The sequence below is a fragment of the Diabrotica virgifera genome, chromosome 5 (genome assembly GCF_917563875.1).
Source record: "Diabrotica virgifera virgifera chromosome 5, PGI_DIABVI_V3a".
NCBI classification, from domain to species: Eukaryota; Metazoa; Arthropoda; class Insecta; order Coleoptera; family Chrysomelidae; genus Diabrotica; species Diabrotica virgifera.
The window spans coordinates 45,918,186-45,938,920 of NC_065447.1; the positions used below are offsets into that span (position 1 = coordinate 45,918,186).

Genomic DNA, 20,735 nt, shown 5'->3' on the forward strand with positions numbered 1-20,735 from the left:
TTCATTGAAAAATCCTCTACAAAATGGCTATGATGTTATTTTATTGTGAAATGAACGGAAAAAAAGTTATAAACTCCAAAAGGAAACTTCTTACAAAATTTTCTCTTTATAACTTTTTTGTTGGTCACTTGACGATAAAAAGTAATAGACATAAAATTGTATAAAATTTAATTTGCTACATTTTATGTCTAATTCAATTTTCTGTAGGATTGCTAGTTTAGGAGATACAGCGCGAAAGCCCTTTGCACAACTTTTTCCAATATGGCGGCCGGGGGACACTTCTTTGATTATTTCTTCTCTTTCCTCTTTCAATGTTTCATTTATTGCATATTTGAAGAGGATTTGGATTCGAGATATTGGTAGGTAATAGTCAGATCCGCATTCTACACCTCTATATACCCTTTTGTCTTGGATTTTCCATTCTGATTTTTGTTTTATTATAATATAGTCTATAATCGATCGTAGTTGTCTTGTCTCTTGATGCCAAGTGAACTTATGTATGTCCTTGTGGGGGTAAAAGGGAACTTAAAAATTACTTACTACAATAATACAAATAAAATTTTTAAATCTATTTATTTTAAAAACAGTATTTAACAAAAAAATATATTTATGGCCAATATTCATTAGCAAAGTGACCCTCCCATTTTTTCAGATGCTCTCTAAACTTCCTTGGTACATACCTCTTCGTTCTTTCATTCAGTTTCCTATTATATGGATTTTGAAGTAGTTCAAATGGTCTTAATTTCTTATCCATAAACCTCGTTTTGTTGTCAATCTTGTAAATCTTTTCCCATGGGTAAATTTCATAACCCAACCTATGCCTTGGGCGATTGGATGTTATGTATTTATAAACACCTTCTAACCATTCTCTCTTTTCGTCGTCTTCATAATCGGCAATAACTCTTTCTTTGCTGCTTAAATATGGAGTCAAATTAACGCCTAGTCTGCTTTCCGATTGATTGATGTAAAATTTAAGCAAAGTTTTGAGGACTTCGTCGTTAAAACCGATCACCTTACCATCCTGAATCGAATCGAATAGCTGCATTTCGGGGGTACCCCAGCAAATGTTTCTTTTCTGGTTTTCTTTGTAAAACCTAAAATTGAATAATGGTTAAAACGAAAATAATCAAAACAAACTGTTTACAAGTTTATAATTAGAAATATTAGGTCCAGTACCCATGGCGCAACTGTTTTAAAACACATACAGTTTGAATCCGATTGCACTTGCAACTATTTGTTTATCACGGCAGCGTAAAAGCACGGGTGTTCGCCCACGATGCGATCAGCCTGAAACTGGTTTCCAACTACATAGTTTTCAACCGTTATTTTAAACAGTTCCGTCGCAATGTGGTTCAAATGCCGAAAACGTGGTCATTAACGTTTAAAAGCGTATATTGTTCATACACTTCGGAATTATTTACGTACTTAAGGGTTTTTGGCATCGCTGATTTCGAATCTGACATTATTTTTTTTTGAAAAACAAAATGTCGGCTTCAATATGGCGGAAAGAAATTCGAAAATTTTATTTTAAACGTGCATTGTTTTGAAATTTTATATTACAAGGAACTTTTGAAATTGTTGATTATATATTGAATAACAACTAATATAATTGTCCTATGAATCCAGTCTAAAGTCTCAATACCACAAGGACAGACTGGAATTTTGGAGCCTAATTTCTCATGAATATCGTGACATCAGCACTGCAGCATTAAAGATTTTATGTATTACCAAATACGATTTCGAAATGTGGACCATGACCAAAGCAAACGAAGAAAAGCTCAGACGTTGTGAACAAAAAATACTTAGAAAAATTTTCGGACCTCACCACAAACCAGTATAGGATCAGAACCAATATCGAATTAAAAGGATTCTACATTAAGAAATTAAATCACAGCGACTGAGATGGGCAGGCCACGTGCACAGACTTCATAACGAGAGACTTCATAACGTAAGACTGGTATGGGAGGAGATCCCTAATAGCCCGGCTACACGCACCGTCTTGCCTGTGCAGGCATGACGGAAGAAAAAGACGGTACACCGTACGTTGTCCACACGTGCAGTCTACGTAAAACATTGGACTGCGCAAACTTCAGTCTTTCGAGAACTCGACACGATGAGCAGCACGGAAGAGGTTTTTTAATGGAAGCGTTATTGTATTGTTTATTAATAAAAAAGCAACAAACAAACAAGCAGCGACGCTGTAGAAGTAAGTGGAGTAAAAAGTGGTTTCTGCGGAGAATTTCTTAATTATTCTTCGCGTCAAGATATAAAAAATTTGGCGTGACGCTGGTGGGATGTCCCTACCGATTAAGTATCATAATAAATAGTTGACGTTACTAATCCCTCAATTATCTTTGAGACAGGTGGCAATAGTTTTGGAACGGCTACTAGGGCCGGACTTTATATTATTTACAGAACTGACTCGTTACCTGCCAATGCAAATAAATTATTAAAATTAAAATTTCTAGATGTATTAAATGTTTTGTATTAAATGTATTAAACATTTTGTTTGCTGTAAACGAATTCGTTTACTCATCTGAAATTAACTTGCTTGGAATCAATTACAAACGATCACAAACAATTTTTATGTCCAATGCGCTCATTACGTGAATTTTATGGAGTTATATTATAATCAGTTTTATATCGTTTTCACTTTAAACAAAATGGACTTCCGATAATGAAGCTTTCTATTTTTAAATAAAAAAAATTAAAGAATCATTAGAAAGAGCATTAGTTAAAGATAAGACATACCTCTAATTATTATTCTATAGCTTTACACATAATTCTCGTGCTTATAGGTATTTAGGTAAAATTAAGTATCATTTATTTATCCAGAAAACATACATTATGGAACATTATGAAAGGGGGGCAAACATATTTAAGTTTGACATTTGTACATTCAGGCAGTTATTTTCTTGCATTTAGATAGGTGGTTCGATAGCGACTATTCAAGTAAAATGTCAGAAATCGGTGAAGCTAGTGCTAAGTGTAAAACACGTGTACATTTATCTGATGATGCCAAAGAAATTATTAGTAATGTTTATCAAACTGCGAAAGAAGATAATCCAAATCCAGAAGACGGTAAATTCCTCATCAAGACAACATCTCGACTGACAAGGATGCCATATACAAGTGTGGAAAATTGTTACGAATAGAATTCAACCTCGTAAAAAGCGGAGTGACTTTTCTATATATAAAGCAGTAAATGAAAAAGACGCTGAGGTAATTAGAAGGGCAATTTACAATTTCTATTCAAAGAACCTAGTTCCAACGCTTAGTATGATCTACGATCAACTTGTTAAAGACTATTCCATTACGTATTCGCCTTCAACTTTATCAAGATTTTTGAATCACATTGGTTTTCGATACAAGAAAATTAATAAGCGATCATCAATAATAGATTCCACTCGTCTAATTAAATGGAGAAATGAATACTTGGATGCTATATCTAAATTTAGAGATGAAGGAAGACCGATATTTTATCTAGATGAGACATGGTTCGATACCCACGATACTGCTCAAAAAGGTTGGACAGACGATTCTATTAAGTGTTTACCCAATTATCCAATTAATAGAGGTCCTCGAATAATTATTTTGTACATTGGATCCAAAAATGGCTGGCTTGGAGGGAAAAGTTTTTTACTATCGGCAAAAAACATTAAAGATTCAAAGCTGGATTACCATGAAAATATGACGAGTAGCTTGTTTAAGGAATGGTTTGAAAAGGTGTTGCCAAATTTGCATCCAAAAAGTGTCACTGTAATGGATAACGCAACGTATCACAGCGAACAAATTACAAAAATCCACGGTGTAGGTTCGACAAAAAAACAAATATCTGATTTTTTGTATGACAATGATTTGTACTTTGAAGAAACATATACAAAAAAAAGAAATGCTGGAAGTTCTTCACACAAAAGTGTTTGAGAAACAATTTGTTATAGGCGAATTAGCCAAACGTGATGGTCATAATGTATTGCGATTACCTCCTTACTACTGTATCTTCAACCCCATTGAATTAATCTGGAGCCAACTTAAGGAAACTTTACGGCGAAACAACTGCTGTCCCAAATTTAGTAGCCAATTGGTGTCACATGTTGTAGAAGAAATAAAAAAGATTTCCCCAACACTGTGGCAAAATTGTGTTTCACATGTTATAAAAACGGAAGATCATTACAGAACATTAACCTCACATATTAAACCAATAATTATAACATTAGATGATGACGATTCTAGTGAAGAGGACAGCGATAGTGACATAGAGTTGTAATTTGTATTTATTTTTTTCCGTCTTAACTTCAAATTTTATTTTTCTATGTTAAGTATTTTCTGTTATTTTTTATTCTGTTATCTTTTTAATTCTGATTTTTGCTACCACTCTTTTAATCTTTTATTGTTATTATCATTATTTTCTGAATTTCTTCAATTTGTTCATTTCTCTTATTTCATTGTACATAATAATATACATATAACTACTTAGATATAAATACCTAATAAATATAATATATGATATTTAAATTTATATTTACTATTCCAACCCCATTAAAATATTATATCTATAATACTTGAAGACTTGAACTTTTTTGTTAAGGGGATGGGTACGAACTTTCGGCTTTAAGCCGTTACGTTATTACCGAGGGCCGAAAGTCCCTGAAAACTTCCATAATGTTTATTTTAATAAGTTACAGGGGTGAAAAACTAAGAGAAAATTTAGTGTAATTTTTAATTTCAAATATCTCATTCAAAAGAAACTTTCAATTCATTCCAAGGGACTTTCGGCCCTCGGTAATAAAGTAATTTTTCATTCTGCGTTTAAATTTTTCAAAAATACTTACATATTAGTTTTCTCAGGATTCGAAAAAAATGATTACAATTAAAACAAATTGAAAATTTTGACAGGCGTCAAAATTTTACATTTTGTTCCTTTCCCCTTAATTTTAGCGAATCCGCTCCTGGAGGGTTTGTTGTTTGTTATTATGATACTAAATCAGTAGGGACATCCCACCAGCGTCAGGTCAAATTTCTTATATCTTGACGCAAATAATTCGCGGTGTGCAAGCATAGATATATAATACTCTAGATTGCGCCTTACGATCTTAAAATGGGTGACGGTTGCAACAGAGATAAATGAGCCTATTTGGTCGGTAGTCTCTTTCTAATTCAAGGGGAGTATCGACGACGTCACTATCCTACTCTGTCGTCGAGTATTTTGATGGTTTGACAGTTCGAGCGGATGGCGACGAGAACTGGTCGTTTGTCTTCGGACGTGGATAATCCTGGTTCGAATCCCATACCATCTTTACTTTTTTTATTTTTTATTTAATCAATATTGCGTTTATTAGATATTATTACATCTCTAAAGTAAATCTATGCAAAGAAATATATAACAAATAAGAAAAACTGTGTAGGTACCTATAGATTTTTAAAAATATAAAAGCCAATGTTATTTTTTTAATAAGTTAATTGTAAATAGTATAAAGTAATTGTTAAAAATATTCGTAAAAAATTACCAATAATTAATATCAACATAATGTACCATCGATTTATTAATTGAATCGGTCTTTTCAAAAACAACATGAGTCACATATTCCTAATTTTACAGAAGAGCAAAGAAAACTAACTATATAGTCGAAAGTTGGATGAAATGGATGACATCAAAATTCAGAGTTATATTGTAGTTTTGTTCCTAATGTTTTTACTGGACTGGTGTCGTTTTTGCACACAACGTTTATCTTAAAGGAGGCTATTCCTCTCAAAAAGTTAGTTTCTGAAAATTGTGGACTTTGCTGTTTTTGAAATGACAGATTCAATTATAAGTAATTAGACATTATTTTTATTTATGAAACTATTGTTACAATTTTTTAAAAAAGTAGAAGCAAAACAAACATTCACTTAATTCGAATAAGGACGAATTTATATTAATAACGAATGACTTTTATTTTACTATGCAGTTCACAAATTATGTATTCCAATATTAACTTACTATAGATACATTTATTATCTGCTAGATTTACTTAGGTCCATTTTTCAGATGTAAAAATATCTAATAAACGCAATATTGATTAAATAAAAATAAAAAAAGTGAAGTTGGTATGGGATTCGAACCACGATTATCCACGTCCGAAGACCAAAGACCATTTCCCGTCACCACCCGCTCCAACTGTCAACACGTATTACTCGATAAAGTGGGATATTCACGTCGTCGATATTCCCCTTAAATTAAAAAGAGACTACCGACCAAATAGGCTCATTTATCTCTGTCGCAACCGTCACCCATTTTAAGATCGCAGGGCGCAATCTAGAGTATTATATATCTATGTGTGCAAGTACTCGGAAGGGATACGCGAAACGATCGTGCGCGAATAGCGGAGAAATATTGCAACTTTCTTAAATAATTCATATTGTCAATTGAAATTGTCAAATTGACGTACATTTCATACCTATTGTCATTTAAGAAGAAAAATTATATATTGCTTCACAATATTGATATGATACGCAATTATTATATAAAGGTGAATTTAATTAATTGTATTTTGCTTGCAGTATTGCATTTTAATAACTAATTTTATTTACTACATACAAGACGATTTAATAACATAACCTAAATCTTATTTTTTCTTCTTATTATTTTTTTTTGGACTATGGCCTTGACAATTATCCAGTAACCTGGACCATATGATTGGCTAATATAATTAAAAGTGCGAATAAAAGTTCAGAGCGAAGAAACCAGGTGTCGCTTTTCCGAACTTGCACGGTCCCAATAACTACTGTTTGACGTGTCGATTTGCACTCTGGAAAATTAGGTTTGAAAATTCTAAGAAATTTCTCATATTTAATTTTCTTTTAATTTTTTCTGAGGACGATTTCCAGAGTGGAAATCGAAACGTCAAACAGTAGTTAATTTAAAAATGTAATTTTCATTACACCTACAATTATTATGGCTTAATCCCATACAAACATAATACAATTGTATAACTAGACAGTTAAACAATGATAATACTACATTAAACATGCCACAAGAAAACAGTTTCGGTATATTATATAAGTATATAAACTTTTTTCAGCGGTATTATACCAATATTGGAAAAAAATAGTTAATCTTTAAAAAACGATAAAAAAATTATATGATTAAAGAATTCCCTATTTCAGAATCAATTAAAATAAAAAAATAAAATATTACGTATTCAATAAAAGCGTATGCTTCATTTTTTTTATTCCTGTCGGAATATTCTCTACTCTTCACCTTCCATAATGCTGGCAAAGATTTGTATAAGTCTATAAATTCAGTTAAGAATTGTTTTGAAACACTTCTTATGCCGCTTATTTCGTCTGGTCTTGGTCTATCCACCTCGAAAACTTTCGCGGAACCAAAGAACGGACTGAACTACCGTCCACACGTGCAAGTAAAATTGTAGAACCAAAAACTGCACATGTAAAATCTTCAGCATGTCGACGAGGATACAGGCCGAGCTTTTAGGCCTGTGCGCGATACTCTCTTGCCGTCCATACACTAGGGATGGCAATGATCTATCTATATATGAAATATATCGATATATTTGAAAATTTTATCGATATTTTTATATCGATATTCAACTTTCGATATATCGAAACATACAGAGTGAGTTTTATGTATGGAAACACTCAATTATTTCAAAAACGGCTTATACGATTTTTATAGATTTTGGTAGGTATGGATTTTCTAATGCGTCCGATATTATAGTGCTAATTACATTGTTGTCATATTTTCCGTTTTTCTGGAAATCGAATGAACTTTCTTATTTCAAATGGAACACCCTGTATATTTTTTGTGTTTTGAAGTCCCTAAGAAATACTGATAATTTTTCATGTTATATCCCTATACCTAAATACCATAATTTATGAGTTATTGCTACATTTATTTAAAAAAAAAATTAAACAAATTATAAAAATCAATTTTTTTGACCCGGGTAAACACTATTTTAAGTTGTTTGGATCAAAATAAGGGATAAGGGAACAAAAAAGATCTTTTATAATTTTTCTCTAAAATTAATCGTTTCCGAGTTATAAACAATTTAAAACTGAAAAAAATCGAATAATGACGATTTTCAAGGTTCAAGAACACAAATAAACAATTTTATAGTTGAAACTGCGAAGTACTCAAATTCAACCTCAAGCCTTATTTTATCAGATACCGATAAGTAATTTAAGATTGTTTCATTTTAAAACATTGTAACTTTAAATGTTAATGCAGCCTGATTGCCTGTCCTCTCATATGCACTTCATTAATAATTAAAAATCAATGTTTTAGAATAAAAAGAGACAAAAAATCTTATGGCAAGCTATCAGAAGAAGAGTTGGGCTTGAATTTAGGTACTTTATAGTTTCAAAAATTATATTTTTTACTTTTGTTTTATAACCTTAAAAATCGTCATTATTCGATTTTTTTCAGTTTTAAATTGTTGATTACTCGAAAACGATTAACTTAAGAGAAAAATTACAAAAGACCTTTTTTGTTCCCAATGATCCAAAGAACCTAAAATAATATCCACCTGGGCCGAGAAAATTGATTTTTATAATTTGTTTAATTTAAAAATTTTTTTTTTTTTTTTAAATAAATGTAGCAATAACTCCGAAATTATGGCATTTAGGTATAGGGAATATAACATAAAAAAGAATCAGCATTTCTTAAGGACTTTAAAACGCAAAACATATATAGGGTGTTCCGTTTGAAATAAGAAAGTTCATTAGATTTGCAGAAAAACAGAAGATCTGACAACAATGTAATTAGCATTATAATATCGAACGCATTAGAAAACCCCTACCTACCAAAATCTATAAAAATCGTGCAAGCCGTTTTCGAGATAATTGACTGTTTCCATACATAAAACTCACTCTGTATATCGATATTTGAGATTCAATATATCGGCCACACAGGAATAATTTACCATTTTGGCACGAAATAAAATCTTAAAATATAAATTAAATCCTTAAAATTTTGGAATGCCATTTAATGGTAAACTAAAATGTGTTACAAAATTTCAGGTGGTGCAATATACTTAAATATTGGTTAAATATTTAGTACAATAGGAAAAGAAATTTTAAATTTCTCAAGTAGTAACCTTCATTCTTCTTTAGTTCTTCACCATCTGTGAAATTTTACAATAATTGAATTGTATGTACTGAAACCAAGATTACTGGTGTTCAATGTTTTTATTACATCGACCATTGGGCATTGGTCCAATTGAGTTTAATATCTATTAAGTATTTGGGAACAGTGTGAATATTGTGTTGTAGTTAATAAAATAATAGTAGATCTAATAAATGTATATAGAGTAGATCTAAGTAGATCTAGATTAGAGTACATCTAATAAATACTTTAAAATGTATAATATATGTCTGATTGTCAATATGAATGAGTCAGATAATTATATTGAAGATTTTTCTTATTGAGGGGGTAGGCGCAAAATCTTGGTCCAATGCTTTTTAAATGTATTCATTTTTTTCGAATCCTGAGAAAACTAATAAATATTTTTGAAAAATTTAAACGCAGAATGAAAGATTACATTATTACCCAGGGCCGAAAGTCCCTTAGAATAATCAAAAAGGTTCTTTTGAATTAAATATTTTAAATTAAAAATCACACTAAATTTGCTCTTTTTTTACCCCTGTAACTTATTCAAATAAACAGTATAGAAGTTTTCAGGGACTTTCGGCCCTCGGTAATAATGTAGTCTTTCATTCTGTATTTAAACTTTTCAAAAATACTTATTAGTTTTCTCAGGACTCGAAAAAAATAAAGGCATTTAAATAGTCAAATAAATTTAGTTTCAAACTTAAATTATTGTGGCGACATTCCCAACAAAAATTGTAAGTTGGATAAGATGCCACAAGAAAATAGCTTCACAACAATTATTATTTTATGTTATTTAATTACACAAGAATATATCGATATATTGCATATATCGATATATTTTTTCTGACATATATCGTAAATCTATATCTTCATTCGATATATCATATAAGACGATATATCGATGTATAATTTGTTTTTGCCATCCCTACCATACACACGATCTTACCTGCACAAACGAGACTGTGCAGGCATGCTCTCAGGCAAGACGGTGCGTGTAGCCGGGCTATACGCAATGGAGACGTCCCAGAATGCAATGGACAGATAACATCCAAGCAGATCTCCGGAAAATGAACATTCCAATTAAGCCTAGGTTGATGGAAGACCGAACAAATTGGAAGAAAGTTGTACAGTCAGCCAATACCCACCCAGGGTTGTAGCGCTACGTGATGATGATGAAATGTGACTTCATACTTATGCGAAACAAGCTTTTCTCTAATTGCAGTAATAAAGAACAAGTATAAACATAAAACATAATAAACATCATAGAGGAAAAAAACAGAATACTTCGGCCATATCATTAGAGGACCTAAATACCATCTACTTCGCCTTATAATACAAGGAAAAGTGAAGTGAAGAAAATAAGAAATAAAATTTGTGTTACACAAAGAGCCATGGACCACTCGCTGTTAGGCATTTCTCTCAGGGATCGGATTACGAACAAGGAAATAAGACGGGGAACAGAAGTGACAGATACCATAGAAAGAATAATGGCCACATAGCTAGAATGCCGGATAACAGATGGACACAGTGAATAATACACTGGAGACAAAGACAAGAAGCATATCGGAGTAGAGATCGTCCGCCAAAACGATGGTGGGATGACATAAAACGGATCGACAAAATTTGAATGCAAACAGCACACAACAGGAATACATGGAAAAACTGAGGGAGCCTATATCCAGCAGTGGATAGATCCTGGTTGAATGATGATGATGATGGCAGGTCAAAAATAGAAAACGATAAGAGTGTCAACTTCCAAACTGGACTGCCGGTTTCAGAAACTATGCTCGGAAAAACCTCTTTTTCTTTTTATGCTTATGTTTTGTTCCTATTTTCTAATAAAAGTTATAAATGCCGAATTTTTCTTATTATTTCATTCATACAGATTCTGACCAATAGAACTTCCGACCAAGAGAGCTACAGAAATAAAAATTATAGCGATAATTTTTGATAATTTCCCGTTGTCAAGTATTTTATGTCAGATGCCCTTCATTGCTACGCAAAAATACATTCAGTGACATTATAGTCCAGGGCGCATCTGTTTTGAGATGGACGTTGAGAGGTGACTCAAATTTTTTTGCAGAAATTGCTTGAAAATAAATCAAATAATAATATTTGAGTTATCCTCCCTCTCAAAAATGTCCGGAACATTGTTTAAATAATCAAAATGTCAAAAAATTAAGGAAAAATTCGATATTTTTTTTGTTTTTTGATTATAACTGTAAAAGTATTCATTTCCGAGAAAGTTTTAATGACATAAAAGTTGCGTAATTAAATTTCCTACAATATAGAATTGGTAAAATTTTTTAAAACTAGTCACCCTTGTTGCAAAATAGCAATAATTGCGAAAAAAACAATACAAAAACAAGTATTCGCATTTTACTTTTTTCAACCATTTGTTCTATACTTAGGACCTTCATATTTCATCCAAAAAAACTTTATGACATAGTAAAACAATACTGTAAATTCTATTAATATCGGTTCAATAGATTTTGCAAAATAAATTTTGCAATCCAGCTTTCGCAAAAAAAATTCATTTTTTCAAAATGTTACAGGACAGAAAATAAAGCAGATAGCAAGTTGAAAATTTTTTTACGTATAAAAGTGTACTGTATTTTTCATTTGCAATTTGCAAAATTAAAATAGATTAATTACCGCGGCGTCAGGAAATTTTTTAAATAAACATTAATTTTTGGTGCTACGCGTAGGACAGCGGTGTTCGATTCACACAAGTTGATTTCCACCAAAATTTCTTCTAATCTTTATCTAATATATTATTTTCTTACTCTATATTTTGTTGTATTTTAATATTTTAATTCCACAAAAATCAAACTAATTTTATTATTGTTTGTGAAATATTGTTTAAACAATTGCATATGTTTAAAAATAATAAACTTTTATTCTCTAAGTTAAAATATATAAACAATAAAGTTTTTGCTAATAAAAGTGTTATTTCAAAGGATAGAGTATGTGTTTTTATTTTGCAATAAACAAATTTATTTATTTATACCGAAATGTAATAAAAATTAAAATGTATCAATCATTATCAAAGGTCATTGGAATGCCCAATAAGAGCAAACTATCCGCTGTCCTGCGCGTAGCACCAATAATGAATGTTTATTTAAAAAAAATCCTGACGCCGTGGTAGTTAATCGATTTTAATTTTGCAAAATTGCAAATGAAAGGTACAGTACACTTCTATAAGCAAAAAAATTTCAACTTGCTATCTGCTTTATTTTCAGTCCTGTAACATTTTGAAAAAATGAATTTTTTTTGCGAAAGCTGGATTTTAAAATTTATTTTGCAAAATATATTGAACCGATTTTAATGAAATTTACAGTGTTTTTTTACTGTATCATAAAGTTTTTCTGGGTGAAATATGAAGGTCCTAAGTGTAGCATAAATGGTTGAAAAACGTAAAATGCGAATACTTGTTTTTGTATGTTTTTTTTCGCAATTATTGCTATTTTGCAACAAGGGTGACTATTTTTTAAATTCTTAACCAATTTTATATTGTAGGAAATTTAATTATGCAATTTTTATGTCAGTACAACTTTTCTCGGAAATGAATACTTTATAAGTTATAATAAAAAAACGAAAAAAAATATCGAATTTTTCCTTCATTTTTTGACATTTTGATTATTTAAACAATGTTCCGGACCTTTTTGAGAGGGAGGATAACTCAAATATTATTATTTGATTTATTTTCAAGTAATTTCTGCAAAAAAATTTGAGTCACCTCTCAACGTCCAAATGTGCTAACATTTTTACAGATGAGCCCTGGTCTATTAATGACAATTAATGTTTTACAACTTGTCACAGAGAACAAAAAGAAACAGGCTTAGCAAATATTCAGGCGAATATATCAATAAAATATTAGTTAAAATGATTTAAAAAGGCAGTTTTATTTATGCAATATTCTTACCGAATTACCCTCGAGCTCGAATTATCGATTTGTTTTGCCCTCGTGACACTTTGACATAATTTCACTCGCCTTCGGGTCGTGAAATTAAAACTGTCAAAGTGTCACTCGGGACACAAATCGATAATTTTAGAGCTCTCGTGTAATTACTACTGATAACCCGTTAGTAGGCTAGTACTAAAATTGGTAAGTATTTTTGGGGGCTGGTTTGGGGGGCGTCGTAAAAATGTCCCAGAGGCGTCACAGTAAACAAGTTTGGAAAGCCTTGCTCTAAGAAAAGACAAGGGAGACATAAGTTTAACATCTGGTTTTTATAGTTCTAGTTATGTTTAGTTATTTTATAAAATTCATAATACATACCTCTCACAGAAAACAATCGTATTTAACTGATAAGCATAAAATGACCAGTGTTTGCCATCAGTTACAACAGTCTGGGTAACAAGAGGATACGTCAAATCGTTGAACGTATTGAAACCCAAGAAGTTGGCTTGCGCTTGCAACCACCCAAACGAGGCTAAAACTCCATTACGATGAATTGCTTCTTTATCATCCTGTGCATCTCCGTACCTTTGTCGGTGATGCATATAGCTACGTTTGTGGAAAGACATGAGACCGAATTTGGTATCATCATCAGGCCAAAACCCTGAAAAAAATAATTTACTAATAAATACATAGTGACAGAAGTTGAATAAAGGAACATAGAGCACATGCATTTTACAACACAGCAAATGTTAAATATACTATAATATCTACCAAACTGTAGACCAATAGCAGTATATATTACTGTTTTTATGTAAAAATAAAATTGATGCCTATCGACTTCCTATGATTTCCTATTGGGGAATCGTCTCTCGCCGTATTTACTACGCTATTTGTTGTCATTCAGTTTATAACGAGCGACCCACAACTATTTTGATCAAAGCTATTCGTGCAAACAATTACATGTCATATGTCTTGTTTTAATCTGAATTTATATCATTGGTTTATCAATTAATTTTGATTAACATTATAAAACAAAAAATCAGTCAAAACCTTTAACACAGAATCAAAAATAAAAAGAATTAACAAAATTATAAGTAACACTAATTAATAAATAAAATCAAACAAGATGCTGTATATGTCCACAACCAACATGCAACCAACATCTCTACAAAACCTAACTTTTCTTGTTAAGTTGACGTACACTGCAAAGTTGACGTAAACTGGAAAGTATATCTGAATTAAGAATATACATGCACTGTATAGCTATCTCTGTCGTTCAGAGCCACCTATGGTGACAATAATTTTGGACCACACGTTGTGAACGTTCCATTCTACTCTTCCATTTCTTAGCCAGTCTTTGCTGTTCTCCACCTTGCATCTTCGTTTTATATCAGTACTTCTAGATTTGTCCCATAGTGTCTTACCATCGAGTTTCCTGATAGTTTTCATCTCTGTTGTTTCTAGCATTCGTTATGTTATCTGTGTCAGGTTTTGTCTTTACCGCTTATGTCACTATTGACCTGATGACTGTTTTGGTACATTCTGCCTTTCATTTCTTTTCTGATACGTTTATTTCTCCATATTGTTTCATTCAAACATCCTGTGGCTCTCTTAGCTCCATTCAAATGATCTTTAACTTCTGTTTCAAGCCTTCTGTAACTAGTTAGGATGATGCCTATTCGATGATTTAAACCCGATCAATTGTTCTATTTTCTCACCCTCAAACGCTAATTTACATCTTTTTGGGTGGCTAATTTTTGGGTGGCAACGTGGCATTAGATAGAAAACAAAGTGTTTTAATTTTCGCCTGCATTTTACCCGATTTTCGCGTGGTGCAGCGAACATTGAATGCTGAGTGAGTGAAAAAGGTAAGGTATAAACTGTGCCCTACCTAATGCAAGAATAATATAAGTAAAAACGGTAAAAAATAGTATAAAATACTAAACGGACAAATAAAAGTGAGGTTAACAGCTAACAGATAAGCTTATAAACACTGGCGAACGCTGGTCAAATTTCAAGCGGTGTTGCCGGATTTAAAAAAAATAGAAACACCTGCCGAAAAACAAAAGCAATTTTGGTGCGTGGATAATTGGGCATACCTCCTCGTGGTTGAAACGGGTGTGCCCAGTTAACGCTACGTACAAAATGGCTGAGAACGAGTATAGTGTGGACGAAAAGACAAGAAAAAGAGGAGATGAATCGGAAGATGAGGCAGACGATAGCAAAAGTAAAAAAGTACATCGGTCGCCTGGGAATGATAGGCAACTAGAAAAAATATTGGAGAGCCTAAATATTATCACAATGGAAATAAGGGAACTAAGAGAAGAGCAAAAAGAGTACAGAGCGGAAATGAAGGAACTCAGACAAGAAAATGAAAAGCTGAAACAGGAAAACAGAGAAACCCAACAAAAAGTGGAAGAATTGGAAAATAAAATAGACAGAATGGAAAAGGACAAAAGACGAAATAATATAATACTGCAGGGAGTAGATATGGATACCTACGATCAAAACATAACAAAAGATAACGTCCACGATTTTTTATGCAATGCACTAAAAGTTGAGACAAAAATAAAAAGCGCAAGAAAAATTGGAAGTAAATCCTGCTTGATTGAGCTCGAAAATGCAACGGACAAAGAAGAAATTATGAAAAATAAAGGCAAATTGAGAGACATAAAGGGAAAAGAAATATATATTAATGACGACATGGACAAAAATGAACGGATGATACAGGGTAAAATCAGAACGAAGGCAAAAGAGGCTAAATTGGAAGGAAAAAACGTCAAGGTAGGATTTCAAAAAATAAAAATAAATGAGGAGGTATGGACATGGAATAAACATCAGCAACAACTCTTAAAAATAGAAAACCAAAACAGAAACCAAAAAAACTAAGCGACGTAAATGAAACGGTAGCAACAACGGCAATGGACAAGGAGACGATTGGGATTAAAAACAAGAAAATGAAAACTAATTTGGGAACATGGAACGTAAGAGGCACTTATGAAACGGGAAAACTTAAAGAATTAATTAGAGAAACAAAAAGATATGAAATAGATATATTAGCTTTACAAGAAACAAAACAATTAGACACAGAAATAGTAGAAATAGATGATATAGTATTTTTTAAAAGTGGGGGGAATAACAGATTGCTAGGAACAGGCTTTATCATACAGAAAAGATGGAAAACCAGAGTGATGAATTTCAAGCCGATATCAGATAGAATGTGCACAATCAGGTTAAAAGGGAATCAACGAAACATAAGCATAATAAATGTACATGCACCAATAGAAGACGCCACCGAAGAAGACAAAGATGCATACTATGAGCAACTAGAGAGAGAATATGACAGATTACCAGCATTTGATATCAAAATAGTAATGGGAGACTGCAATGCTAAAGTGGGAAAAGAGGATATATATGAAAATATAACAGGAAAATACAGTAAACACGATGTATCAAATGATAATGGTCAACGAATTATAGGTTTTGCCACAGAAAGACAAATGGTAATAAAAAGCACATACCAACGCAGAAAAGATATACATAAAGGAACGTGGATTTCCCCTGACAAAAGGACAATAAATCAAATAGACCACATATTAATAGAGAAGAAGCACGCCCATAATATAATAAATATAAAAAGTATGAGAGGAGCGGAATGTGACTCAGATCACTTTTTGGTAAGAGCAGCCTATAGAATAAATGCTAATATAAAGAAAGACAATCAAAGGGACAAAGAAATCAAAAAACAATTCAACACAGCAATACTAAAAGATAATATGACACAGAAGAAGTACGAACAACAAATAACCAGCAGACTAAACGAAGAACCAGAAACACTAGACCCGGAAGAAAAGTGGGAAAGCATAAAAGAAGCAGTTTTAAACACCAGTAAAGAAATATTACTTAAAGGTAATAGAAAACAAAAAGCAAAAGAATGGTATGATGAGGAATGTCAAAAAATAGCAGAAGAAATTAGAAAAATAAGAATAAAAAACTTAAGAAATAATAGTGACATTAGCACACAAGAATATAGAGAATTGAAGAGAATTATGAAGAGAACATGCAGAAATAAAAAAAGAAAATACAACGAAGAAAAACTCAAAGTGATAGAGGAAAAATTCCAAAAAAAGGAAATAAGATCCTTTTACCAGGAAACAAGAAAAATGGAAAGGGGATATCAGAAACATAACCCATATATGAAAAATGAGGAAGGAATATTAATAAATGAACCCGGGGAAATAATGAGAAATTGGCAAACTTATTTTACACAACTTTTAAACAAAAACGAAGAAGAAAGGGGAACAATCCAGGAAATTGAAGATGACCATATAGTAATAGAAACACCTACGAGGGAAGAAATAGAAAATGAAATAAGAGGGCTAAAAAACAATAAAAGCCCAGGAATAACGGAAATATCGGCGGAAATGATAAAGGCAGGAGGAAAAAGACTACACAAGGAGATACATAGCCTGATAAAAAGTATATGGGAAACAGAAAGAATGCCAGGAGAATGGACCAGGGCAAGGATATGCCCCATACATAAAAAAGGTGATAAAATGAGATGTGAAAATTATAGAGGTATCGCGTTGCTAGAAGTCGTGTACAAAATATTGACAAACATCTTAAGAAAAAAGCTGAATCAATACACGGAAAAGATATTGGGCGAATATCAGGCAGGATTCAGAAGTAATAGGTCGACGACAGACCAAATATTTGCGTTAAAAGAAATCCAAACTACGTGCTACGAACATAAAATAGCAGTATACGTCCTGTTCGTCGACTTTAAACAGGCCTATGATACGGTAAAGCGGCAACAGATGTACGCACTAATGAAAGAAATGGGCATACCAAGTAAAATCGTCAGGATGGTAAAGATGACTATGGATAACTCCACAAACGAAATAGCATGGAAGGGACATAAATCAAATAATTTTGAAACAAAGGAAGGATTAAGACAAGGAGACCCACTATCAACGACTCTTTTTAATGTAATACTGGAAGGAATAATCAGGAAAAGTAAAATAAGCACACAGGAAACGATTTTTAAAAATGGCCACCAATGTATTGCATTCGCAGATGATCTAACATTATTATCGACAAGTAAGAAAGAGCTAACAAAATTAATGAGCAATATAATAAAACAAGCCAAACCTTTTGGTCTTCTCATAAATAAGGAAAAGACAAAATACGTGATAATGGGAGAAACAGATAAAGAAAATGAAGACAATTTCACATTGGAGATAGAAGGAGAAAATGTATGCGCATTTAAAAGAGTTTCAGAATTTACATACCTGGGTGTAAAAGTAGATGAAAAGGGACATGGGGAAGGGGAAATAAAAGCAAGAATAGCAAAAGCAAACAAAAAGTATGGAGCATTGCGTCCATTAATGAAATCCAAAGATGTGTCAAGAAAAACAAAAATAAGAATCTACAAAACAGTTATCAGACCTACAGCTACATATGCATGTGAAACATGGGTGCTTAAAAAATCAGAAATAGACCTTTTAGAAAGATGGGAGAGGAAAATACAACGAGCAATATATGGAGGCGTGAAAATAGACGGTCAATGGAGAAGAAGAAATAATAAGGAACTTGAAGAACTATATAATGAACCAAAAATAACGACGGCAATCAAAGCACAGAGAATCCGATACTTAGGACACATAGAAAGAATGGGAAAGGAGAGAATGCCAAAAATGGTTCTATTACGTAAGCCAATACAAAAAAGAAGAATAGGAAGACCAAGAAGGAGATGGAAGGACAGCGTATATGAAGACTTAAAACAAAGTAATATTGTAAACTGGAAAGAAAAAGCTTTGGACAGAAAACAATGGAAGGAAGTGGTGAAGAAATGTATGGAAAGACTATAATGTTAAGTGTAGTATTAAGTGTTTTATACAAACAAATGTAATATTGTATATATTATAGTAGTATAGGATATAGCATTATATATAAATATGTAATAGTAATTGTAAGGAAAAATTAAATCTTTCAGCCCTAGGCCTTCACGGCCTGTTGAGCTTAATAAATATATTGTTTCATTCAAACATCCTGTGGCTCTCTTAGCTCCATTCAAATGATCTTTAACTTCTGTTTCAAGCCTTCTGTAACTAGTTAGGATGATGCCTATTCGATGATTTAAACCCGATCAATTGTTCTATTATCTCACCCTCAAACGCTAATTTACATCTTAGTAGATTTGCTATTATAACCAAGCATTTTGTCTTTTTTGGGGAGAATCACGTGTTCAATTTTCTAGCAGTTAATTAAATTGGTGCATCATATGTTGTAAATCATCTTCACTTTGAGAGATTAATATTGAGTCCTCTGCATAGCAGATTATTTTTAATTGTTTTTTTCCATTTGGTATCCTATTTTAGTTCTTAATTTTTTTATTATTTCATCCATGACAAGGTTGCACCATAGAGGACCCTGGGAATCCCTCTGCCTTATCCCATTGCCAGCTTCAATTGGATCAGTTAATTCTTCTAGTTCTACTGTGTTTTTCTGGTAAATACTTTCGATTGTGTTGATTATTCCTAGAGGTATCTCCCTTGCGGAAAATAAGTGAATATTATTCTTTAATTTGACCCTGTCAAATTCCTGCTTCAGGTGCACGAAACATAAATATGCTGGTGTGTTCTATTCTAAAGATTTCTCTTATACTTTGCTCATTATAATATAGCGTCGGTACATGATCTTCCCGACCTGTTGTTGTTCTTCTGCTAGTGTTATAATTTTATTCAATTTATTTATTATCACTGTGGTGTTAATTTTAGTTTGTGTTTAATAAATTAATTCCTTGAATCATTGATAAAAACATACCTGGTAAATTAGCTATGTGCCTGTGTTCTGAAGTAATCCCAACCACCCTTGGATCATAATTAAATTCAGGTACGGCTAGCTCAGGATTTTCTGATTCCGCATGAGATACTATTGGTTTCAGTGGTAATTCTGACCTAAAAGTATTATTACCTTTGAAAAATGCACCAATATTTAAAAGTTTTATAAAATTACCTTAATGATAAATTAGGGTTTCCGATGTATACCATAAGCCTATCAAATGGTTCATCTACAAGGTCCTTCATCCATTTCATTCCTTCTCTGGATTTTTTTGCATATTCTGGAGGATCGATTCCACCACAATACCAAGAGGATTCGATTCGGGGATCAATATCGATCTAAATAATTTATATAAATTATATGAAGAAAAGTAAAATCATTGGTTAATAAAACCAATTGAAAATTATAACTATTTATATGCAATAAAAAAAATTAAAATATTCAGTCACATATCAAATTGACCTTTTTATTTAAAACTTATTGTATTAATTTATTAAATAATACTTTTACATAATTATTTTAATTATTGGTAATATCATGATTACCTCCCTCATGAGACTTCATTTATTCAGATATTTTTATCAAACAATCCTGCAAAAATCAGCTGTGATGGTATTGGGACCGTGCAAGTTCGGCAAAGCGACCTCTATTTCTACGCTCTGTACTTTTATTCGAACTTTTAATTATATTGGCCAATTATATTAGTCCTGGTTGCTGGATAATTGTCAAGGCCATAGTCCAAAAAAATAATAAGAAGAAAAAATAAGATGCAGGTTATGCTATGCAAACGTAAACAATTGTATGTAGTAAATAAAATTAGTTATTAAAATGCAGTACTGCAAGCAAAATACAATTAATTAAATTTACCTTTATATAATA

The 20,735-nt window shown here is 32.0% G+C and overlaps 1 protein-coding gene across 1 annotated transcript in view; it reads right to left on the reverse strand.

Annotated features, from left to right (window-relative positions):
* Positions 1-558: 558 nt before the first annotated feature.
* Positions 559-20,735, reverse strand: part of LOC114326140 (28S ribosomal protein S30, mitochondrial) — a 34,300-nt gene continuing 14,123 nt past the window's right edge. Inside the window, exons 3-6 of the mRNA XM_028274388.2 lie at positions 20,031-20,194; positions 19,839-19,972; positions 13,392-13,674; positions 559-1,094 (exon numbers count right to left, since the gene is read on the reverse strand). Coding sequence (XP_028130189.2) covers positions 608-1,094; positions 13,392-13,674; positions 19,839-19,972; positions 20,031-20,194 — 1,068 coding nt within the window. The 3' untranslated portion in view covers positions 559-607. The remainder of the gene's footprint in view (positions 1,095-13,391; positions 13,675-19,838; positions 19,973-20,030; positions 20,195-20,735) is intronic.